The sequence below is a fragment of the Theobroma umbraticum genome, unplaced genomic scaffold, assembly GCF_002168275.2.
Source record: "Theobroma umbraticum cultivar Fairchild unplaced genomic scaffold, ASM216827v3 scaffold_44.0, whole genome shotgun sequence".
In the NCBI taxonomy this organism is placed as follows: Eukaryota; Viridiplantae; Streptophyta; class Magnoliopsida; order Malvales; family Malvaceae; genus Theobroma; species Theobroma umbraticum.
Genome location: NW_018397255.1, coordinates 3,207,177 through 3,232,731, shown reverse-complemented (window position 1 = coordinate 3,232,731; position 25,555 = coordinate 3,207,177). Strand labels below are relative to the sequence as shown.

The 25,555-nt window shown below is 34.9% G+C and overlaps 2 protein-coding genes across 2 annotated transcripts; one reads left to right on the top strand and one right to left on the bottom strand.

Annotated features, from left to right (window-relative positions):
• Positions 1–5,547: 5,547 nt before the first annotated feature.
• On the bottom strand, positions 5,548–6,525 carry LOC110409414 (uncharacterized). Its single transcript, XM_021418749.2, has one exon. It carries the CDS (start codon positions 6,507–6,509, stop codon positions 5,949–5,951), a length of 561 nt encoding a protein of 186 aa, XP_021274424.1. The 5' UTR covers positions 6,510–6,525; the 3' UTR covers positions 5,548–5,948.
• An 11,743-nt stretch (positions 6,526–18,268) lies between these two features.
• LOC110409361 (phytosulfokines 3-like) lies at positions 18,269–19,196 on the top strand. Its single transcript, XM_021418675.2, has 2 exons — positions 18,269–18,738; positions 18,826–19,196. Exons 1-2 carry the CDS (start codon positions 18,622–18,624, stop codon positions 18,952–18,954), a joined length of 246 nt encoding a protein of 81 aa, XP_021274350.1. The 5' UTR covers positions 18,269–18,621; the 3' UTR covers positions 18,955–19,196.
• Positions 19,197–25,555: the final 6,359 nt, after the last annotated feature.

The window sequence follows — 25,555 nt, the reverse complement described above, 5'->3', positions numbered from 1 at the left end:
CTTCCTTCTTCAAATATTAAAAAAAAACACTGTTACTTTCAATCACATTTTGCGATATTTCCTTAATTCACAAATTATATCAATTTGATATCAAGCATTGAAAATGGAAGAGGTAAGTCCTGTTTTTAGTAAATGTCTTTGAAATTCTAAATCAGGACAAACATTAGTTTACCAAATTGACACATAATTTCGTCTATATATTCTCTGGAACTCAATACACAAGTTTTATTTTTTAATTTTATGTTATAAAATTTGTAAACCAAAACCTTTTCCTAGGTTCTCTCTGCTAGTGAGGTATGTTTTTGATTACATAGTCAGCATTCTGTGAGGGCCAAATTCCATATGTATCTCCTTCTGGTGAATAATTGAAAAATAGTCTGTAAGAAACTTGGAAATGATAAATTAAGGAAGTTTTTGAAGACAATTATCAATGCAGCAAGGTTTTAATCTAACCAAGTAATTAAACTACTTATCGGCAAGAATCAAAAGCGTAATGTCTAACATCAAATGAATACCAAACATATCATAATTAGAACATTCAAAATTCATATCCATGCAAATGATAAAGTAACTTAAACACACTATAAAAAAATTGAGTTTTAATCATACTTGATTAAGCGATATATTTTTTTGTATAGTAAAATTTTAAAAAGTGCAACTATTTAAACTTTTAGTTTCATTTTTTTTTACATTTATTAGTAGCAACATAAAAAAGTGATTAGTGTATGCAATTTTTATTGTTACATTTTATTCATAATACATCTAAAAATTTATATAACAAAGTTAAATCTACAAAAATGTTAAAAAACATAAAAAAAGCATTATTAAAAATATTTTGGTAGCATATTTTAAAAATATACTGTCTTAAGTCAAATTTGTTGTAATGATAGGTAAAGGAAGACATCAATATCCTTTGGATTCTATGATCTTCTTTATGCTAATGATCAATGACTAATTCTACAAGATTAATTGTTGCATTTTTCCTGTTTCTACCTCATGCTATTAAATTATATACCAACTGAGTTATGTTTAAACAGACAAGTTTGTAAAGAAGTGAACTCCTGGGCTTATAAAGCAGCCAATGGGCTCATGAGAATCAATCCAGACTTAGTTTTGCATGTGATGCTTTTTTTTTCCTGCAAATTCTTGAAGGATCTTGGCATAGTGCTTTTGAAGCATCAGAGATAAAAGAGACGTTTCAACTGTCCAGGTTCCCTCCATAACAATCAGTGTAAGTCTGTAAGTATAACTCCTTCAAAGCTTCTTAAAATCTCGTGTTGAAATGGTCAAGGTGTTAGATAATTTCTTACTTCTTAATCTTGCTTCTAATGTAAGTTACTTCAACAAAGTTTTATTGGGAGAGACTGTATGAAAAGTCCATATCTGTCTAAAATTTTCCTGATATTATAGATATTGACTGATTGCTGATGTCCAAAAGTTCTCCAACCGACATATAATTTGATATATAGTGTTGAATTTTACTCAATTAAAACTTGAAAGCTAACATCATTTCATACAGATATGAACACATATAATCTTTCTCTTATATGCTGTGGTGCTACTTATATGTATGCTGACATCTGATGCATAACTGAATTATTCATAGGAAACTCTGGTCTTGCCAAAGGACCATATTTCTACTCTGCCACCAAACATATATGGGAACTCTATGGAACACCAAAATCATTGTATTACCGGTATCCCCGTCAACATATTGCTTAATTACTTCTCAATCATTGGGGCTTAACTTTCTTCCTGAGAAATCTTGTTTGCAACCTTCGAGGAGTGGTCAAATCATGAGGTCGTTATATAAATGAAGATTAAGGCAATGGAAGGAGCTCCTAGTCTTTATCCTCCCCTTCTATTTTCTACTCAAATGTTCAATTATACCAAATCCTTTCCACCACTGCATTACACTTGGCTGTGATCTTTTCTTGACAAGCTGCCTTTTCAAGTTCACCACCTCTATTGTGGTAACATACCTTCCCCTTAATTTGCTTGCTGAGGGGGATTTTGATTTCTCCAACGAATTAAGTTTGCTAATAAATAAGCGATGGTTCTCTTCCTTCCCTTCATGATATCTATTAATTAGCCTAGGCATTACTCATTTCTTTCTTAGAATGCCGACCAACTGAATAACTCATGTTTTAAGCCAAAAACACTTCCAACAACCTTACCAACTTTCTTTTTCTTCTGGGTATAAACTAAGACATCATGTTTGATCACCTACACTAGATTCCGGTATCAAGAAAAGGCATTGCAACCGCCATCCATGTTACTTCTAACAAGCTAGTGACGGACCACCTGGAAAATTAAGAACATGGAGCCCCATCTTTTATGCATGTTATGGCATAAACAAATATAGAGACATCCTTTTCCGACATACTTTTGTGTCATCATAAGAGAAGGGATATTGAATACCGCTCTTCCAAATTAATGTTCTGATATATAAAGTGATAGTCTTTATCCTGATATATTGTGGACAGTTGGAGACTTTTCACCAGAGCAAGTCTTTTTAGCATCCTCCTTATGCGATTCCTGGCATGTCCATCGCCATCAATCAATGAATCAATGCCTACGGCTGTCAGGTTTCGAAAGCAAGAATGGTTGAAGGCTTACCTCAAGCTGGCCAGGCAATCACTGAAATTCTGAGGTTACCCAAAATCATTTGAAACGTCCTGCATAAATTCTTGAAGCAACTCTTTCATAAGGTTTATTGCATTTACTATTAATTTACTCTTTTCTACCCAGTATCATGTTCGATCTGTGGCAGACGCAGTAACACTTCTGGACTAACAGGGGAAAATTTAAGATAGAGCAAAATCTTTTATGAGCTGAAGAGGAAAGATGATCTTTGTTAAAGACTATTCTTTGATCAATATTCAATGGTGAATCAAGTAGCCATCACAATCATAAGCAAACTTAATCAACAACGACAAAGTTATTGGATTGGGATTGGTTGGTGAAGATAGTGCAAAGATCTCACGCCGATATTAAAAAAAGAAAAGGAATTTAGTCATGTTTTGGGTGCTCCTAGTACGCATGGATAAATCTTCAATTCTCTATCCGAGAAAGCATTCATGTCCATCCACGGACACACCTTTATTAGGCTACTTTTAAGTTCAAAATATATAAATATGGACGAAAGAACCAAGGTTTTCAGACAATGGAGTCAATATTCAACAAATACAGAGTCCTATGGGAATAAAATTTATTATTTATATTAAAAATATACACAAAATTTGGAAAGAAATTAAAATTCTTGACCGACTTAGCATACTCGAGGTCTTATTCTGAGCGCTGAAACTCGGGGGGCGGCAAGGGGATTCATTATTAGCCTATAATTAAATCACATAATGAACAGATGGCTGAAGATGAAAGTTCCAGGCTCTGAGGAAGTTCCTAGGTGTAAGGAGATGACCAAAATCTTTACTCTTTATATTAGCAGCATTTTTATCACATGTCTATGCTTTAAAAGTGATCCAAAGTACTACTACGATAAGCCCAGAAGAATCCTTCAAAAGAATTCTTGCCACGTCGTCAGGAAACCCAATTCATTGAGAGGACTTTAGGGGGGTAGGAGATAACATTTATATCAGAAATCAGTGAAAAATTCTGGACCATCATTTATGAAGAAAGCAATTTTTGTACTTCTCCACTTCAGCCATATCTGTAATGATGAAGTGAAGTACTTCAGACTTTGAAAACCTAAGAATCAAACCAAAATCAAGCTTACAAACAACCTGTTTGAAGAAAAAATCAAAGCGCGAATTATCCAATTAACTACAAGAAGGGGCTGTTAATTAACCCAAAATTTTGGTAGCTTGGCTTCATGATTAGTCCCCAGTCATAGTAAAATTAATGCTACTAAAATTAATACGAACCATTAGATGAGAAATGGTACCAATATATACTCTAGGTCTAAATCCTAATCACGAGTTCCATTACTATGAAGTGATAAAAATCTGTCCTCTACTAACAAGGCATATCAAGAGGAATCCATGCTGATTTTTCTAGTTAAATTACGTACAAGCGTGACAATTCTAGATGTGGGCATCCAAGGAAAACTAATGTATATAGCATTGAAAACCAAGTATTGGGGTCTTGATAACTTGCTAGTGAAGAAAGGGAGAGACAAGGGTTGGACACCTTTCACACCCTAAGCATGCTTCTTTTCAAGTGATTCGATATGGGTTCTAATCTGTACCTAACCCCACTGATAGTAACCCACTCAACCTTTTGTTTTGAAAGGACCATTGGCCCCAGCCAACCTTAGCTCTATTCACAGATGTGCCTCCCAGCTTTTCCCAATGCTAACGGCCGGTACGTGTATAACTAGTGTAGCCTTATTCGTGCTGTGAGAGGAACATTGAGTTTCTAAGATTCAACTTTCAATTAGCGTTTTGGCTCTCGGCAAGTGTATTGCTAAAGACAAAAACTAAACTATCCAGCAAAAACAAAAGAGAAAAATAATTCATACATCTGTAATCATCATAAATCAAGCAAGGAGCAATTTAAATACCTAGCTAATATCGTCATCATAAGGGCAATTAACTACCTACAATACTTTTCATACTCCTTTTAATTATGTTATTGGGAGATACTGTGCATGTGTAATTAAAGGCTGGAAAAAAAATAAAATATATCAGAGATGTATATCTTAGTAAAATAATATGCGGGGAATATCCAGTGCGCAATATAACGTAGTGTGCTCCTGGACATTAAAGAAGGAAAGAAAAAACAAAAGCTAGAGGGAATTAATTAAGTAAATTAGATTAATGTATCTATACTTTTACTGATGAAGGGGTAATTAATTATCTAAATTGGAAATGACGAAAGCATCCTCTTTTGTTATTAACAGACTGGATTACGTTCAAGACCACAATTTGTGGGCCCCTCTTCTCTAAATTTTTTGTTTGTTTTTTCAAGTATAATAAAGTCATTTATCACTTTATTATTTACGCACTAAAGTTCCCATTTTCTGTGTACTTAATCCAAAACCAATCAATTCTAGCAGGGAAAGAAAACAAGGGTTGAGAGCTGTTTTTTGTTTTGAAGTACGAAAAAGAAAATATTCGCTGTCTGTGATGGAGTTGAGTTCTCCTTGACTTTATTATTATTATTATTATTATTTGGTTCTTGATTTAATTAGGAAGAAATGGCCCCTTTTAAATGAACTATTTGTCAAATGCTGATTGGCCAAGCTCTTCTTTTGAACTTAGTTGGAATCTTATGTCAAACGCCAAGCTGTAAGAATAAGACCATTGCTTGACTGTTAATTTGGGTATCTCCCGTTCCACTTTATGCCAACAGTCACAAATTGGAAGGACGGCATTACCCTTTAATTATTTTGGGTTACAATATCATTGTTATGTTAGATCCAAAGGGCGTTCTAGACTTTCTCATATGTGTCTCTCCAAACTCGATGGAGTCATTAAAGTCATCGAAGGAAACTTAAATTATTTGTATGTGTATATGAGTACCAAATCAAAGCGGGACAGCATTTGATAACTTGGAGACTTTTGGCATTTAGATTATTATAAGTTTGTTTCAATGATTTGCTTATTGCACTACAAGTGGCCCAAATTGTAGTATAAATGTAAAGTGGGAGAGCTTAAAACTTGACAACTTTTCAATGCCAATTAAACAACAAGAAGAAAACAACAAAAATACTTTGAGTAAAAACCAAACACTGATGACTAACTCTTTTTACACTACAATACTCTGGTTTCTCAAAACAACCATTTCCTTTTCATCCTGTTTGCAAAAATATGGATTCACCCGAAAAGCAAAAAACCCCACCATTTTTCTTTATCTGACACCTTGTTTAATTTACAGAAAGAGATGAGAGATAGAGAAATAGAGAGCTAACTAGGGACTAAATTTGTTCTCGTATTAGAGAATTTTAATGATGCCATTATTGCAAGTTAAATATATATGAAGTATATTTAAGTGATTAATGGTGGGGTTTGTTCGGGCATGGCAGTAACGTTATTGCATGGCCATGCAGATGAAAACTGCTGCAGTTGCTTGAATAGCAAAATTTGGCGTATGTCCCAAAATTTTTGTCGAAGCATACTATATTCGGACCGGAGCCGATCGTTGTCTGTCCTTACACGGTGACAGTGGTACAAGACGAACCTCAAACGATTGGTCAGTTCGCGGTTCTCGATTCTAAGCCGGTTCACCTGGTTCCTTAAGTTTTCTAAATGCTTCTGTTTACGCATCCGTGACCTCCTGGCTGATTCCCGGTTCGATATCATGCGCCTTCTCTTCCGTTCGTCGACGATGGAAACCGGCTGGTTTGGTTCATCCGAACCGGAGTTCGAATTGGTTTGATTTTGATTCGGTTCATCTGAACCGGAACCCGATCTCGCGGGTCCTGTTGACAGGGTCGTGGAAAAAAGTTCCGAGCAATCCCACGGAGTGAAGCCACTTTCGAAAGCAGGAAATAGGTCGTTGCCGAGCATGGGCTCAGGGGAAAAATTGGCCGGAACAGTGGACATCATGCTTTAATAACGACAATAATAAAAAAGAAATATAACAGCAAGAAAGACAGACCAAAAGCTTCTAAAAATACAAGGAGAAGGTAGGAAGGAGGGGAAAAGGGAAGAAATGCAGCGTCGGGGGCTCAAATTTATGGACAAACTCGAGGGCATTGTGGGCTCCACGTGATTGCATGAATTATGCAAATGTAAGGGCATTTCCGTAAACAAACTTATTATGGAAATTAATACGTATGTAAACCGTATATGCGTAGAAATTAACTTTTGAGTCAGGTGGCACCATGGTGGGGTTTAGCAAACTTTTTAAAGGGGCAAATGGGGATGACATAAGCCAACGGGTCCATTGAAAAGATTGATTTTTTTTTTCTTAATCATGAAGAAACAAATTAGTGTGGGTTCCCTGGAGTAAACGCGGCGGAGTGTGATAGGGTGAGCGTGGGAGGAGCCAATAGTTTGAGAGAATGCTGATGTGGAACCACGCTTATGGGTAGGGCTCTGAATAGTCGAACCGGGTATGATAAAAATGTTTGGGTCGTCATCACCACTAAACCGGTCTCTGATTAATTGAAAGTGTGTTAAAACTAGATATCAATATCAATGACGTTTTTTTGCCCTGTCAAAAGCTAAAATCAAAGAAAGGTTAAAATTTTATTGACTATGGTACTTATAAATTTATGGATAATATGTCACTTACAACTAACAGTTCTAAGATTAAATATTAATAAAATAATTCGAGTTTTGACTTTCAAATTTTATGATATTTAACATAATTATATTCAATTACCATTTCAATTTAACTCAAGTAAACGGTGAGTTTATTTATGATCAATAAACAATAAATATAAAGAAAATTAAGAGGTTTTTTGATATATCAAGTTCGATTCTATTGTTTTGTGTGTTAAATTTGGAAAGAAGAAGAACAACCGTCTCTTCTTGTTTTATTCCTTATTTGAACAATGTTAGTATTATTTGTTGGAGTTAGCAATGTTAAGTAACCCTTTTCCAACGTTATTTTCATCATTAATACAGTACTTATATTATAGAGAAAATGAGATTAAAATATTAATTATAGGGAATCTATAGCTCTTACTAGAATCATCATTGAAGTTGAAAAAGGAAAACTAATAGAAAAAAAAGAGAAAGGAAACAAGAACCAAAACTCATTGTTAAGGTTTGCTTAATGAATGGTTAGCACGAGGCCGACATTCAAAAGCTTTTGCTCTAATCACAAAACATGGGCAAAAGGACGCCAGTGTTTTTTTTTTCCCCCTTTTCCCAACCTCTCTATCTGCCCAATCTTTACACTTCTCTTTCAATAACTTAATCTTTGAGAAATTGGTTTGATTTGCCAAAGACCAACACGTAACCTATATTTAAAACATTTTCTTATATCCTCCATGCATGTCATAACGTTATGACTCTGACAAAAATTTTCTATTGAATTTAGTTTTAGAAAGAATATTCTTTGGGAGTTAGTTGTTTCTTATACAAAGCAGCCAACTTAGGTACTTCACTTCCTCTGGGTGTGGGAGAAAAGCAGTGGTTGAGGGACAAAGAGTGTTTAGTGATTGCACATTTCTTGTTAAAGATACCTTAATAAAGATGATGTATATATTTGCCTAGTTTATGGCAGAAAGATTCGATAAAATCAAAGGTGTTTCATCTATATGTCTGGTAGCATAAATCGAACTGCCTCCTGAATTGGGTATCTATCCAAGCGGTGGGATGAATAATTGAGATATATTTGGAAAAAGAGGAACATGGTTGCCAATGGAGTGATGAGGGAGGAGATGGAAACTTAAAGGGCGCGGCCTAAATGTAATAATAATGTAATCCGAGAGGGATAAAAGAAAGTGGCTTCCAAGGGTAGCTTTTGCTTTTGCTTAGGGTCTTAATGGCGGGGGCCGAACGAAGAAGACAGCCATTGACCTTATCCTTCACATGGGAAAATCTACGTGCAAGATACATCCAAGGGAAAATGAACCAGAACCTTTTTCAACACTTCTCATAAATATCGAAGAGCCAGGCTTGTTTTGGACCACTTTCACTGTGGAAAAAGCTTTGTAGTCAGGCATCGGACCATAATGAATGTAGCCGACAGCCACCCATCTACCTGCTACTGGACCATATGTGCATGTTACATTGAAAAAAGTATTCCAGGGAAAATTTTACTCGGAGCTTGTGTTACTCAGAGCAGCATACTTTCTACTTGGAATATGTAATTATCAAAATAAATGCTCAAGATTCGAAATGTAAACGGTCAAAGCTCAAAACTATATTTTTTCAATGTTTCTAACCAGAAATCTGATCTCTCAAATAAATAAAGCAGAGTACAGACTCCTCCATGAAAAATAAGATTGCCTCAAAGCATATATTTCTCTAACTGATCATAACTAGTGGGACAACCACTTAAACTACATGAACAGTAGTATTGAGAGAGGGAAAGACTGTTTGTTTATTCTAAACTCGCTCTCTGGCTGGCCAACTAACAGAATTCAGAAATCAATTTAAGGATGAGTGCTTTCATCTGCATTTTAGTGGCTTCACCAACAATTCTAAGGTCATTTGCCAATCTGAGAGAGAGTACCTCTTCCTTGTTAATTTTGGGAAGGCACCAAGGTCAACCATAATCAACTGTTGATCAAATTTTTGAAATTGAACATGAAATCAGATTTTATGTGGCTGTCATTGCACTGACTGCTGCTATTACGGATGGCAAGAAGACCCGAACGCCTAAAGTCCTCCCCCATTCCTATCCCGCAATCATATATATATACTTAGTGCTTGAATTTGCATATTTCAACTTCATTAGATATTCTTTATATCCAAGGTTTTCTTATCCTAATGCTAAATCTTTTAGATCTCCACTACTGCAACATCTATCTCATGACTTCGATCGTGTTAGAAAATCAATCTAACACGCAACAAGTGAATTTCAAATGCAGTAGACTCATACAAAAAAAGGAAAGAGAGGCTTATATGAAGTCAAAAGAATTGGAAACGTGCCCTGTCCTTTCAGACAATGAGTAGTGGTTAGATTAAGGAAAGCTGTTAAAAATTTAACTCTGCCAAGTACAGTTCAAAACACTATAACAACATGACATAAACATTGTTAATTAATCATTTCTTTTTCAACTTTCTACTGTTGAAAAAGAGGGTCATGTTAACTTTATTAATTTTTAATTGATTTTATCTGACTACAAAGTTACAATGATCATATGGTCACTGTAACATTCGTTATTATGTCTATTTTTTTTGGAATAGTACTTGGATAAAACTAATTGTACAAAGAAGATTCATTTAAGAGACCTCCTTATTGTATATGGCAGGGGATCCCTAAATTTGAGCAATCTGATTTTTGATTTCACATTTTAAGATTTTGATTGCTCTAATAGAAAGCTGCACTAAAGTTGCAGACAAATCAGCTCATAATTAATCAATGGGTGCAATGAGAGAGAGATGGATATGTATATATAGATGGCTGAGATTTCAAGATCCTCCAATTATCTTTTAATTTTGTGGATTAGACATGGTGGGTTGGTTAGGCCTTTTACCAATTTCAAAAGTAATTGTGTATGCTCAATCATGATCACAAATAATAAAAACAAGTCAATTTCAAGTTAAATAAATGAGAAAATCAAAAGCAATTTGAGATAAAAAAAAGATATATCACTAGGGGAAAAAAAGCAAGTTGTTTAAATTGATAAGATTTCCCTTGATATCATAAGGCTTCATATTTCCATCAAGTACAGCGGTAGAGGCCCAGATCAAAGTGGTCAATCAGGATAAATGGCTATGAAATTTTGTGATGATGATCCAGTCTTCTGTCACAAATTTTCAAATGGTTTAAGAACTTGCCAAATTTCATCCATAATATGGGAGATAAGGTTTAGCCTTCTGATGATTAAATAAGGTAGTGATTTCATCTCTCCGGATAGATATCATCTGATACACATCAAATTTTCATTTGAGAAGCTGCATGACTATAGCCATATATGACATATATAATGTACAAGAAAACAATTAGGCCAATCATCTGGCTTTACATCTAGGGGTATTTATTCTCCGACCCAGCTAGTTCTTTCCTGGATTTCTTGCTTTACCTCGATCGTCTTGTTGAAGATTCTCATCTCCGCGAATCAGGGGCAAGTAATTGGATATCATCAGCATCATCTTTGGTGTCTATATGAATGCAAGAGCATCGCTCTAGAGACATGAAGAAGGCTGCAGCAACACCATTCATGAGCCATGCGGCCACTCCATCCACCTTTCTGCAGGCAGAAACACAGCTTTGGCTTGTAGAAATCTGAATCCCTAGCGGCTTGATCGCTGGACTGTCCGGATTCCCTTTACAATAGCACCAGTTGGTCCAGCTCCTGGCCCTGGAAAAAACAAAAGCATCCATTTGAATTGATATTAAAATTGGCAGACAAATGCCTAGCCATGCTTAAAAAGGGGGCATGGTGGAATATTAGCAGGAAACCAATGGGCCAAAAAGGAAAAAAATTCTCTACTGCATAACTTTTTTCACAATGGCATCATAATTAATCATTATCAAGGGGCCAGTTAACTGCTTTGATATTAAGAAATCCTAATTGTGATGCTTAATAATGCTGCTTTGGCTAAGATACTTTGAATAAAACCTAAAGCACGAGGAAAGGACAATTATCTACAGGAATACAATATTCTCCTGCTTCTAGATGGTTTTTTTTCTATTCATTTTTTATATAAGAAACCGGATCAACACTAAAAACCGCATTAACTCAAGCAAAGTTATCACCCAGGAGGAAACACATAATGCAATAACAACTAGGGAAGGAACATGCAAGAATGTCAAACTCACCAAAGAAATATATTGCCAAGATTAGCAAGGTAGCTAGCAGTCCACACATCAGTCAGAAATGTAAAACCTCTAAAAAAAATTGGAAATCGAGTTCTTAATGATTGAATAAAAAAACCCAAAATGTGAACATATTTTGAGATTAAAGATGAGTTCTATCAAAATTTGTATAAGGATGGCATATTCTATACCAAAAATATCAATAAACTATTATTAATTACAATCAACACGTTACGTGCCTTTATATATAATCGGTCCATATTTCGTTTATTAATTAATTGTGAATGTAATAGTGACACTATTCAATCTTGAGCCTTGAATAATGCTGTAAGAGAAAAAGAATATCGAAGTGATCATACAAGTCAAATAATTATGTTGCATGCATGTTAATTATATTTTTGAAGGCTAAAATTTTGTGTCATCTTAAATTGTTGGTAATTATGTGAGAAATTAATGTCATCACTAATCACTATGTTTTATTTAGTTGCATTAGGTGGAAAATATCATGTACTGTCTCTATCTTCTATAAACTTTCTCAATTATTATACCAAAATAAATTTCACAACCACATATTGATGACGATAGCATGTATTGCATTATTTAAATGATAATAATAGAGGGATTTGTTTTGTTTATTATATATCGATGCAATAGATATAGGAGCTTAATGTTAAAAATAAAAAGTTATGAAAGGATGTGATTGGTTAACTTGATTTATTATGGATTATTACGTGATGCATACAAATAAATAGTGCTACACTTAATTTGGTAGATTAATAAAACAACATCCTCTAATTAATTGTGTTGCTTATGCAATGGTTGATGGCACCAAGGAGATTAATTATAATCATCATCCCCTTTTCTTCGAAGCAATTAATGGTTGATTAATTTTTCATTCATTGGATAACATTTCACCCCCCCACCCAAAGGAAAATAATTTATGGTTTTGATCGGAATTTACTGGGGGCAAGGACTTTTCAAGCACTCAAAAGGAAAGAGTATTCGCACCATTCTTTTTATAAGGAATAAGAACACAAATAAGAATCAGGGAAAGTATAACTTACCGGTTGAGTTGAAGGGTTTACATCAGAATCCAATACCATAAGCTGAGTGTTTATTCTTTGCCTAGAACTTAGTTTGAGAATCAACAAAGTAATTAAGGAGGTGTACCGTGCCCACATGCTTGATATCTATACATAACCTTCAATTGGACCTTTACATTTGCTGGGGTTTGGTTAAGGGTGGCTTCACAATCTCGAAGAGTTTGTCCAAGCTTGCAAATATTAATTTAATTAATAATTTTAAGTCTACTCTTGAATAATTAAGTAAAATTAGTGATTTGATATGTAAAAATAACAATTCAAGTCAGATTAGGACAACGTCAAACTCCAAAATTATGGTTCAAGCTATATCCAAAAACCAGTCAGACTTGTAGGCCGCCTGCCATAGCTAATGCCGCACAGATAAATTATCATATGTTGATCAAATCCATAAACAAAAGGTATATATTGCTGCCTTTGATCATAACCTTAGTATCTTTTCTTATGCAGGAGGGTTGTTAATACTTATTATCTAAGTGTTAGAAGAGTTTGAAGCTTTAGAGTCTAATTTTTCTCAAGCGTAAGAATCAACTTGTTTAGACTTATGCTTATTTATAAAAAAAAAAAAAAAAAACCAACTAGTGTTGTCTTATTCAGGGAGGTACTCAGAGACCTACGCAATCGAGCATGGGCCTTCTGTTCAACACTCCTTTACACATCCATTGGCCCAGTCTGTCAGTGATGGGCCGGGCCTAGGGGTTCGAGGTGTATATAGTTACTGCAATCCTAGTCGTCCTATGTTGAGAGCAGTCACCAACATGTTGCCTGCATTTTGCACCCAAAGTTCCATATAATTTTTCGTTTTGTTACCATTTATCTTTGTTGTATTTTTTTTCCCTTTGTGAGTAAAGGAGAATACATAACACAAAATAAACTCAAGTCACGCACTAAAGGCTATACAACCCTTAAAATTTTCACTTTTTACGTAAATTTAATTAAATATATTTCTAATCAACGACAATATAGCAATAAATGAGACCTAAACTGCTCTCACTTTCTCGCTAACTCGCAATAGTTACCTGTTTCACGTATATACCATCAAAATCATGGCTTAAAGATGGAGTTGGCATGTGAACAATATTTTAACATGTGGCAAGTACACAGAACGACATTCCCCTTTCTTTCCTTTTCCAACCTGACGTGCTATGGCTGCAAAGCTACACCATAACTAATTTTAGTGAACTGAATGGCGTTTGACTAATGGCCTAATAATATCCTCAGTGCTCTGCTTTCGATTTGATGTGAGACATCGATAAAAACCCAATGCGGCTATGCATGTTAGGCTCTCACACTTGGGGTCGAAACATGGAGGCCTGGTAGGGCAAAGTAAGACACGTCAGTTCAATATCTACAATGCTGTCCTTCAAAGTCGGTTTAAAATTTTGTGCACATTGATTTTGGTGGGTCTCAATTAATAAGAATTTCATGTCAAAATTAACCCCACATAGAATTTTGTTTTGATTCTTGAAGATCTTTATGGCTATCATTTGTCTTTATCACTTTTCATTAGAGGAAGTAATAACATAAGCAGAAAAGAGAAGCCATAGCTTTGGCATAAAATATGAGGCCTTATGTTCATATTGCAAACGTAGAGTAAACATTATACTCTTTCTGAATTTTGACTACGTTAGATGTAAAGTTCACATCAGTCTTCAATCCAAACCTCAATCATGCATTATATAATATTCTTCTAAATTATTGTATGTTGATTACTTGCTGTACAAAAGCTTTGCTGACTCTATTTTTTTTAATGGACATATATTTTTTATCACGTTTAAGATAACATGGATATATCGTTTTTGGGTTGCAGCTGCCCTACGGCTAACGGCTAATGCCCTAAACAGACAAGAATACATTTCATTACCACCGACAATTGCATCAGGGAGATACAAGATCCACGCAACTCATCAATATATGAAATAGATCTTTCATCTTCTTCGTGATGTGAAACTCCTTGTTTATAATTGCTTACTCAACTCTGATCATCAAGTACTTGCAAATCTTGTTGGAATCATTCACCGGACGTGCTCATACATGCGGATTCATACTTCTTTTTTCTTAGTTAACTTCATGTACACAGTACACATATCAAAGATTCAAAGGAATGACAAATGAGATATCGACAGAAAGCCTCTCCCTTTGTTTATGTAATACAAAGCCTAAAGTCTCGTGCATTTGGAGCCACGCCTACTTGTGTTTACATGTTGCAGTCAAGATCTTGCTTTACTCTGATAAAAAAGAGAAGAAAAGAATTCCCTGCACAAAGAGAGAAAAAGAAAGATTTTGATCATTGATTATTTGTGTTGGTCCATACGTTTTATTTTTTCCCCTCATGGAGCCCACGATGCGTACAATTAGACATGAAATATGGGTGCCATTATCGTTTTGTGAGTAGTTTTTTGTTTTCCTGGCCGGAATTGTTAGTAAGGAAATCATAGATCCATAGAAATCTTGGGGACTCATACAATATGCCAGAGACTGGCAACTTTTGCAAAAATGCCTTGCAGCAAAGGAGTTGGACCACGAACAAAGTCTACGGAATTTGTCATGGATTCTCACTGTGAAAGACCAGAGCGTGACTGTACTTCTAGAGCCTCAAAGAATATGAATCGATTGGTTTTGCTGACTTTGATTGGCCATTTCTCTTTTTTCTTCACAGTATGGAGCCCAGACAGACATCATTGCTAGCAGTCTTATATATGCTACTGTCATGTGAAGAGAAAGCAACTCCCTACCCTTTTTATTCTCTCTTGTTTCTTTTTTCGTTTTTGTTTTTGTTTTTGTTGTGCCTAATAATTGAAAGCAGAGAGAAGCAAAATCTTTGAGCGTGCTTATTACTCAAGCCGAACTTAGATGTAAAATGCCGCAAGACATGGTTTTAACATAATTTTTCCATTGGACTACAGGAACAGGAACAGGAACAAGGAAAATGCTGTAAGATGCTACAACCATTGACAGAAATTGATTTTGTGTTCTGCTCTGCTAATGTCTAATCATATGCTTTTATTTCCTGCTGCAGCTACGGAGTAATGCTAACATATGATGACATCTTTCCAATTCTAAAATAATTGGATAAGAGAGCGCAAAAGATATAACTATACTGTTTAGGGTAATTATTAGTAACAAATAATCAAGGATTTAACAATTTAAGTATAGTATAGTACTTGTTTTCCCAATCTCTATTAGAGAATCAAAGGCTAAAGTTTGACACCGTCGCCATTTCTCAATTATACACAAAAAATGGAAAACAAAACATCTCAAGATTATCTCCTCCTCTTGACTTACAGAAGTATGCACCAAAAAATGCCCAAGTGATTGATTTGGGATGAAACGCAACACATACGTCATGCATAGGTTTGCTATTCCCATATCTCGATATATATATATATAAACTGCCAATTGAAATAAGAAGTAATTTGTTCAATAAACTAGCAAAAACAACAACGTTTTGTTTATTGAAAGCTCTTGCAGATTGACTTTGTTTCCGATATAAATAGCTGGGATTGATCATGTGATGGAGGAAAGAATCTTAAGTTAGAATATAAATCAAGGGAATATCCAGCTTGTCTTTACTCGCCTTTTCCTACCGAAAGGTTATCAACCGAAACGCCTTTAAGTTGTTCTTTTGACTAATTATCAAGTATCAGATCTCTATTAAGCAACCACCCATCGCCCATCGCGACACAGACATCTGATCTCGTTTCCTTTCCGGCTGCATTATTTGAATGCTTGCTCCCACCTTTCGTTTACTTTCTCTTTTTGGCTTTTATTTTTCTTCTCCCAATCTCTTTGGTCAAACCGGAATTAGTGTATGATCTGAATATATACAGAGTCATCTATCAGAATACGCTGCTGCCCCATGTTGGAAACCGACTTGCATTAATAATATAATACACACACACCAACCATGTTGATATAATTAATCTCATTTTCAGAATAAATGTGTTCATTTGCTTGCCTCCAAAGAATCATTATGATTTAATCTTCTCGTTGTTTTTATTTAGTCTAACATTTCAAACCTCCATAGATTGATAATCTAGGAGGAAAGCATCACGAGAGTTAACTAACATATCTTTTGATAATTAATACTACAATATATTATAACATTTGGAATTTTGTGCATCTTTGAATAATCGACCTACTTGTACTTAGTAACACTTAGCCCCTTGTGACAGAAGTTGTTAAGGCATGTGATGACATTAAAGTTAGCTAAAAGCTTAATTTATGCAACACCTTTGTTGGTTAAGACAAATGAAAATGGGTGAAAAATAAAAATTTTATTGATCTTACGTCTTTGACTAGTTTTCCTCTATGTTTGTTTTCTTCTCTTTATGTAATGGACTACAAATTTATAAATATATTACATGATGGGAAAATTCTATGAACATCTATGAAATGGATTACACAAGGATGACATCAATTTACAATCTAAATTATTTCAATATATTTCAGATGAGAAATCATATTATATGTTATTTCTTATAGTTTCGTAATTGTCGTTTCATATACTTTTCAATCACCGAAAAGCAATGGAGGTGATTGTAGGCTTGTAATTACAACGTACCGACCACACTAAAATTTTACTTGTGAAAAGAACGAAGGAATAGTCAAAATTCAATAGCCACCCCATTAATGAATGAACATATGCTAAAAGTCCTCAAACCCTATCGGTTATTATGGCACTTATTGATTCGATTTGCCAAGTTTTCTCAAAGGCAAAGGGCGATTTTCAGACCATTAACATGTCGTGACATAATGTACGGGGAAGAGAAAAACTTTTGTTTTAGATTGTCTTAATTTCTAGGGTTTTCTAGATTGTGGGTGCATGTCAAATGATTTTGATTTATCAACCGAACTTGGGAAATTGGAAGAACATTCCATCCACGGAGAAAATAGAGAGAAAGGAAATAATAAGAATAATATATTTGAGCTTAAAAAAGTCAGCACACTTGGTAGCCTGTATAATTGCACGTACGGGTCTCTGATTTTCCTGCCCGCTCGTGTGGACGCTAGCATTGGAAGGAATTTGTTGCCGGTTTTGCTTCCGAACGAAACCTCATATCTCCGTCCTTTTCATTATAGTTTGTAAGATATAATGGCACACAGAATTAATCAACAAAGGCCTCCTGTTTTCCTAATGAATATGTTCAGTCTGGTTTAAATATTAGCAGGCATTTGTGGTTCAACTCAATCATTTTTATTATCTTAATCTTGTCCAGTAAGCCATTTATTAAGGTGATTTTCCTTTCCTTTTTTTTTTTTGTTTTTGGTACATGGAATTTTATAAAGGACATTGTGTTACAACATTCCAAGGACCACAAACCTTGTTTCGTTTTTTGTGTTGGGCTGGTTACTCTGTTTGGCCTGCATGCAAGGAAAAATATCACAAAGTGTGAAACAGATAAAATCGTGCTGGAAAAAGAACAAAACATTTCATTCTATTGTGTTTTTGTGAATTCATTCATATATATACATACATATATATATATATATATGCATTCCACTCAAAAAGCCGAATTCCAATATTCTGTCCTCAATTTATATTTATATATGAAAGAAAGAATACTTGCTGAGATCAAATCGAGTAGAATCACTAGCCGTACAAATAGTACTTAGTCCAACAGCAAGGAATGAAACAGATGTTCCATTACTCCACATAAAAATAATAAGGCAGTCCCAGCCCTACAGTAATCATCGTTGATTGGCTGCTTTTACGCCTGTATTATATTCCAAGTTCAAACAAATCCGATTTTCCAGTCTCTCTCCTGTTCAACCAAGGCAAGTTGGCTAAGTTATTCTATAAATAGCATAGCCCAAAACAGAGCTTTGGCAATTATAAAACATTTCAAAACGTTTCTTCTGTTGGGTTTTCGGTTTCATTCCTACAGTCTACTTTAATTCCGCCTCTCCTTTTTATTTTTTCCCTCCTTTCCAGAGTACCCAATTTTATATCATTCTTGTTTCCCTACTGGTATTTATCGGCTAAAGTTATCAGAAGTCCTCCCTTCCTATCTCTTTAAGTTCACACGCTGTCCTGGCTGGTCTCTTTTAGCCTTTTCCTTGTCTATATATTTGTCACCCGCTGCCCTCTCTTTTCCCTATCTCTTCTCTTATCTTCATAAATTCTTAATCATCTCTGAGTTGTTCCTTAATACCTAATTAGCGAAGCAAAGATATGGCTAAACTTGCCACCCTTTTCATCCTAACCCTCCTCCTCGTTTCCACTCTATCCTTTGCCTCCCGCTCTGGCCCAGCTTTCCCTAACGAGTCTCCTGCAAAAACCCAAGCTGAGGTTAGTTGAATTCTAAGTTTTTTCTTTCTTTTTCTTTTTCATTTTTCTTCCCCTTAAACTCATACTAATGATTTGGGGTTTTGATAGGGTGTTGAGACAGAGAATACTGGGGCGGTTGAAGATAGCTGTGAAGGAGTTGGAGAAGAAGAATGTTTGATGAGAAGAACTCTTGCCGCTCATATTGACTATATCTATACTCAGAAGCAGAAGCCATGATGAGGCTTTTTCTCTCTTTGTTTTAACTATGAATTTATTATGCTTGTTAATTATCTTATAACAACATAATTAATCAGGTTTTTGCACCTTTCTTGCGTTTGTTTCTTCCTTGATTACATCCTGGGGTATGCCATCAGAAGTATATTTCTTCCATTGTGATTAAGTTTTGGAAATATAGTTTGAATTTGTTGTATATTTTTCTAAAATTTTTTGTAATGCTAAATATATAATTTGGTGTGTAATTCTATCAAAATATTAAGCTTATGGAATGCTTTTGCTAAATATATTATTTAATAGGTAAGTGAATATTTCCCTACAAGGATCATTCCTGTGCTAGACAATATTCATGAATCATGATAGCAAAATAATTGCTAATGCGGGGCTGGGAACAGCTGTTAAGCTTTTTATTTATTTATTTATTATCAAATAGTGCCCTTATAAACTAGTATTAACAAAAGAAAATAAAATAGAAATATTGTCTTGTGATTTATAATGCCTCCATCAACTTTAAGTGAAGCTTCCTTGTTCCTTAAGTTCAAGTAAATATTTGTTAATGCAAGGACTTTCCTTTAAGAGATCTTTTTTTCTCAACACTGAGATGACTATTGACTGCTCTCTGCCCCTTTGCACCAAGGTAGAAAAATTAACAGTGGAAATGTGTCAACCAATTTAATTACTCACTAATTACAGGCTTACATCAAAGGTTGAAATTTGTAAGCAAGAGGATAACCTTTTGTCTTGCACTTTTAACTAAATTCCCCCCGGGCTGGAACAGTGTCTGGATTTCAAGCTTACTTTTTTATTGAATTTCTTAACAGAGAATCCTACAAGTTTTGAAATCTTGCTGAAACATGATTTACAGCAAGGAGGGAGATTGGGAAATGATAATTCCAATGCTACCAAAAGAAGTGAGAAAGAAAAAAGGGACCATGATCTTTGAATCACTTTTTCAGTTTTTCTTCTTATAATATTCCATGTAATGGGAGGTCAAAAATTGTGAACTACTAAATCTTCCTTAATCTTAGTCTATCTAGAAGGATCTTCCTTCTCTTCTATGATGCCATTATTACTTTGCACCTCAAATATAGCATTGGTGAAGAAAAAAGTGAAAGCTTACGACTATCTTGTCTCAGTTATTGCAATATACATGCACATTTCAGTAGGATCAATATTTTTCAAATTAAAAAAAAGGAACCGAAAGCAATTTCAACCTAGCTATTTTTGCATGTCCCCCTAAAGCTAGCCTCGTATATTATATTCGTCTCTTGTCAACCACCAAAATAACTTGTAACGCTTCTGGTTCAAGAATCCTGCAGGATCCCAACTAAAAGGAACAAAAAACTAATGGCATTTCTGCTTTATCTGTGGATTTAAATGCAGGCTTATGCAGTTTGCAGAAGATAGGACAATATAGTTGACAGTTGAAATTTTTATTTAGATTTGCATGTCACTCCTGCTCCTGGATGATGGGTTTTAAATGTATCACTGTTAAAGCCGGAATGAACATAAATGAGAATCCTTGACAAAGTTGCCATGTCACAATATTGTCTTATCAACATGCTTGTCACTGCATTTGTTGAGTTATATATTCCACGCAGGAGTTTTCAAATCATTTCTAGAAAACAAAAAGGGTAATTGACATTTCTGATCGGTTCATGGACCATTATCAATTGGCTACCCCCACCCCTAGCTTTTGACAATGCAAACCAACATTCTAAATGAGTGCTCGTCCTTTGCTTTCCTTAGGACATTATCCAATACTGACACGGCTGCTCAGCTATGAACAAATCTCAAACTCAGACAGAAGTCTGATAGTTGATTTATTTGTGTAAAGAGTAAAGCTAAACATATCTCTTTTACGCGTTTGCAATGCGTGTGGGAATCAATCTTAGGTCCTCGCTAGGTGAATTAATTAAGATAATAATGAAAATGAGAATAAGGATAACTAGATGTTAATTTTAATATTAGTGTGGTGGTCTAATGCTAATGTGAATAGGCATATTACCTACCACCTTTTTGGTCAAATGTTTTAAAATTCTTGGTCGTAGACCTAGTCAACAGTCATACCCAATCTAAGATAATGCGGCAAACATGGCAAATATAGCTAGTTTGGCAGTCTGTACATGATATTCTTTGCATTACTATAATCATCATATATATACATTTCCTTTTAGTGATAGATATTTTAATTTTGGTAAACTGATCATGGGGTTTGAACTGATGAATGGTATTAGCTAAACTGTACCAGTACTATCTTAATTTGCCTAATGCTTGCCATATTACGTTCCCAAATGAAAATATTCCTTCTGAAGTTGACACAGCTTCATTCAACTGATCAAGCAATTTTTTTTACTAAAAAATAATGAACAGCGGAAATGAAATCTTATATAACAATTAAGTATATTTAAGTGAGATGCACATGTCCATTAAAAAAGAGAGAGAGAGAGATGAAGATAAGGGAAATAAAATAAAAAGCTAAGTAAAAAAAAAAAGAAGAGAAAGGAAATTATAGGATTTAGCCTTGTACAGTTGGTGATTTTAGCTGCAGTAACCCAATAGAGATTGAGTTTGGTTGATAAAAAGCAAACGAACTCAGATTCTGGATCTATGTAGCCCATAACAGTTGGGCCTAATGGACCCTTAATGGGCTTTAAAGCCTGCTTCTTCTTCTATGAAAGAAGACGATTCAGAAAGACAGAAGACTGTTCAGCCAAAACCCTGGGAAATCCTGTAATTGGAAGAGGTTAGAGAAACTAATCCACCAAAAAAAAAAAAAAATTGAGAGCAAAAGCCATCACGAAGAGTTAAAAAGAAAAGAGGAAGGCTCTTAAATTGAAGAGTGGTGGATAGAAATGTTTAGAAGAAGCAGGTTTCTCTCTTTCCCGATGGTGATTGGAGCAGTCATGTAAGTTTCTTTATTTGTGGTTTTTATTTTAGTTTAATTTTCCTTTTATATCAATAGGGATTTCCATATTTTAGTGGTACCCAGCTTTGAATCTGTGCATGAAGAACGTTCCCAAGTTTAAATTTTGCTTAAAACTTTAATTGATGATAACGCAATGTTCCCTTGTCAAATTTTGTTTAATGAAACTCGTCTTTGCTGTGGATTTGTGAGCTGAAATGTTGAATTCTAGCTGTTGGGGGGAACCCATTAATATGGACTGGAAGTAATGTCTAATAGTTACAAGAGTAGTAGAAATTGAAGCAAGCAAGAATTTTCTATAAAATGGCATCTAAACATGACTTGTTCCTTGATAGGTTATTGTTTGTTAGCACCAGAAAGAACTTTTGTTTACGAGGATTGTGCAACATTATCTTAGGCAAGATCAGAATTTCCTTATATGCACTATTTTGATAAGTCATCCTTTGCTTTTTTCTGGTACTGGTTTCTATCTGATCTTTATGACCCTCAAATGATATAAGATAAGTTTCTTTTTGGTGCTTCCCAAAAGCTTTAGTTCTCAATCTGTCATTGGTACTCAAGTTTTGGGAAGATTTGGAGCTTTGAGCTACTGGGATTTTTCAACTTTGCATTCCCTTTTTTTGTTTTTTCTGTTGACACACCTGATAGGGTTAGAGCTTCGTGGGAGGCTTATATACCTGATTTTATACATGATTTTTATGTATGAGGTAAATGACTACTAGGATTTTCCAGAATTGGAGTCGTTTCTGGGAAGGCAATATTTGGACCTCCCCTTGATGAGTACTGGAGAAAGAAGCTTCAAGAAGAGGCTGCTGCAAAGGAGAATGAGGCAAACTCAACTTAGCTGATGTCTGTATTAAAATTTTTTCTGATCTGGTTGTTTCTGAATAGTGGAAAAGGGAAGTTCTCCATCCAGTTTGCCTTTGAAGATGCTTAAGCTTTGTTCAGACATTCGATGCTATTCTTGATGTTAGTCGAGCCAGAAGTTATGAATGTATGAAAAGCTGATACATGAATGCATTTTGTTCACAACAGTAGTGGTTATAGGATTGGTTTCTTCTGTATACATCTTTTGCTATTAAGGGATGAAAACTTGAAAATAATAATTTTTTTTTTGACAAGCAAAGGATCATTCATTTCCAAACGAGGAGAAAAAGCAATCCTCTTTACTTCACATCGAGGAAGCAGTCACAAAAGCTATTGGTTCATATACCCCGTTTGAGTGGTATATTTCCCAATAACTTTTAGACTTATCAAGAGGAACCTGTTTGCTGGCAAAAACAAACGCAAAACAAAACTCCCCCATCAAAAAAACAAAAGCAAAAACAGAGTCCCTGCACCTGACACAGGAAAATAAAAACTCATCCGTAGCAAGCACTTACCGATATACCTCATCCAGGTGGCATAAACTAAAGGTAAACCACATCCTATTTTCAAAAGTTAAAATCATGCAACCATCCTGTCTGCACCCACCAATTTAATTTACACTAAGAATCGACCCACCTTTGAAAAGGCTCCTTTCCAGTGTTGTAAATTCCAATTTACCATGAAAAATTAAAAAACTCTCAGGATGCCAGTTTGTAGCAGAACTCATTCTTTGGCTAAATCGTCTGCTCTTTGATTAGCTTCCCTTAACGCATGCCTTATCTCCCAATCAGTCAGTTCTTTCTTCATACTCTCAATTTGCAGTATCCATTTTCTCATTCTCCAAGGAGCCATATTTGCATCATTGATCCACTTCGCCACATTGGCTGAATCACTTTCAATGAGTAACCGATGATTCTCTTTCCACTGTGATGCTATGCCAATAAGGAAAGCCTCCCTTACCTCCAAAATTTCATCTTCATTTGAATCAGTTGTACCGATATGCTTGGAGAAAAGAATTTTTACCTCCCCATTTGAATCCCTCAAAATACCTCCAATTCCAGCTGGCCTTGGTCATTCTCTCGCCGCCCTCTCGCCGCCCCGACGGTATTTAATTTAAGTTGTCCATTTGAAGGCTTCTCCCAATAAATTCCCCTTCTTACATGTCTTTTATTAAGCTGCTGCCCCTGCATTGGTGGCTGTCTATACACTTTGAGAACAGACTTGTACTCCCCTGGCCACTTTGCGTTTGCCCATTCAGCAACTCTAATTCTAGCCAGTTCCAGGCATCTCCCTGCATCCCACTCTTTTTCCCTGAAGACCACTTCATTTCTGTCTTTCCCAATAGACCATACCAAGCAAAAAAAGCCATCTGCCAAGTTCTTTTGTCCAGATTTCCCAACTGACATCCATTCCAAGCTTCTTAAATTCCTTTTAACATTCCCAGGAGAGACCCAAACAACAGTCCAATTTCTGTACCATCCCACCCAGACTTTCCATGTCTCTTTGCCTTTAGCAAACAAGTGATCACGTGACTCAATTTCCATATTGCACAGCACGCAAGCCAGATTAATATTAACATGCACACCTCTTTTATTTAATTCCTCCTTCACTCCAATTTTACCATATAATAGTTGCCACACAAAAAACTCCACTCTATATGAAGCCAAGTTTGCCCAAACATATTTTCAAATCCCATTTAATTATCAGCAGTAACTAGATTGGACTTACAAAAAGAATTAGTGGTGTATTTGCCGCTTGCTTCTTGTTTCCAAATGAGTGCATCTTTGAGTTCTTTGTGGGGCTGAAATTCAACAAGCAGTTCTTGGTTAATTTTGCTGAGCAGTACTTTAGTTGCAATATTCCAATAAAATGCTATAACAAATGTTTCTAACACAATTCAATCGAGTGCCTGATGGTATAACTTGCATGCCTCTTTGTACCATTGCCTGTCTAGTTAATTACTCATTGGAGTCTGGGAATGGCAGATAAGCTTGACCATGGTGTTTCTATCTTCTTTTGTCACGGACAGGAAGGTAGCAGATGATAGGGAAAAATACATTTATGGAAAAAGTTGGCTAGCAGTTAGCAGAGGACAAAATACATTTATAAATTGGGGTAATGAAAAGAAATTACAATTGATCGTCCTGAGAAAGAATATTTATTCAAAAGAACATGAGGGTAGAGGGTAGATAAATTTGATAGAGACAATTTGTCTGAAATCAAATTGAGTTATAATCCAACAATATAGTAAAACAGCTTAAATCGAATTTAAATTTACTTGAATTTAGATATTATTCAACTTAACTAGACTTAAAATAATTCGCATATCAAAATGATTTGATAATTGTGTAATTTGAAGTTAAATTGGTTTGAAAATTGAATTAATTCAACTTATTTAAATGGTGTGCACAATCCAAATTTAGAAAGTAAAAAAAGAAGTTAAACATAAAGCTAAGAGGTGATTTTTTTTTTGGAAAAAAGAAGATATATATAGGGGAAGAAGTATTTAATTATTTGATATATAAAGGTATAAAAACATGTGAGGAAAGACAATTAATTCCTATAATAGTGATTGAATTTCCATGTAAATTAACATACTTGTACAGTTTGTATGTTTTGTTTTAATCATATACTATGATTTTATAAATTTATTCAAGTTTTATCTCATTAATTTGGTGACAAATTTAATTTTGAGAATAGCTCGTGTAGCAAAAATTTATTTGCTATTTATTTATTTATTATTAAATGTAAGTGTCTTTATGTGAGTAAAAAAATTGATGTTATATAAATGATAATTCTTAAATTTTTTAG

Coding starts and splice junctions, on each gene's coding strand:
- LOC110409414 (XM_021418749.2), bottom strand. CDS start 6,509: ATGATGTCCACTGTTCCGGCCAATTTTTCCCCTGAGCCCATGCTCGGC.
- LOC110409361 (XM_021418675.2), top strand. CDS start 18,622: ATGGCTAAACTTGCCACCCTTTTCATCCTAACCCTCCTCCTCGTTTCC. Junction 18,739..18,825: donor CTGCAAAAACCCAAGCTGAG/GTTAGTTGAATT, acceptor GGGTTTTGATAG/GGTGTTGAGACAGAGAATAC.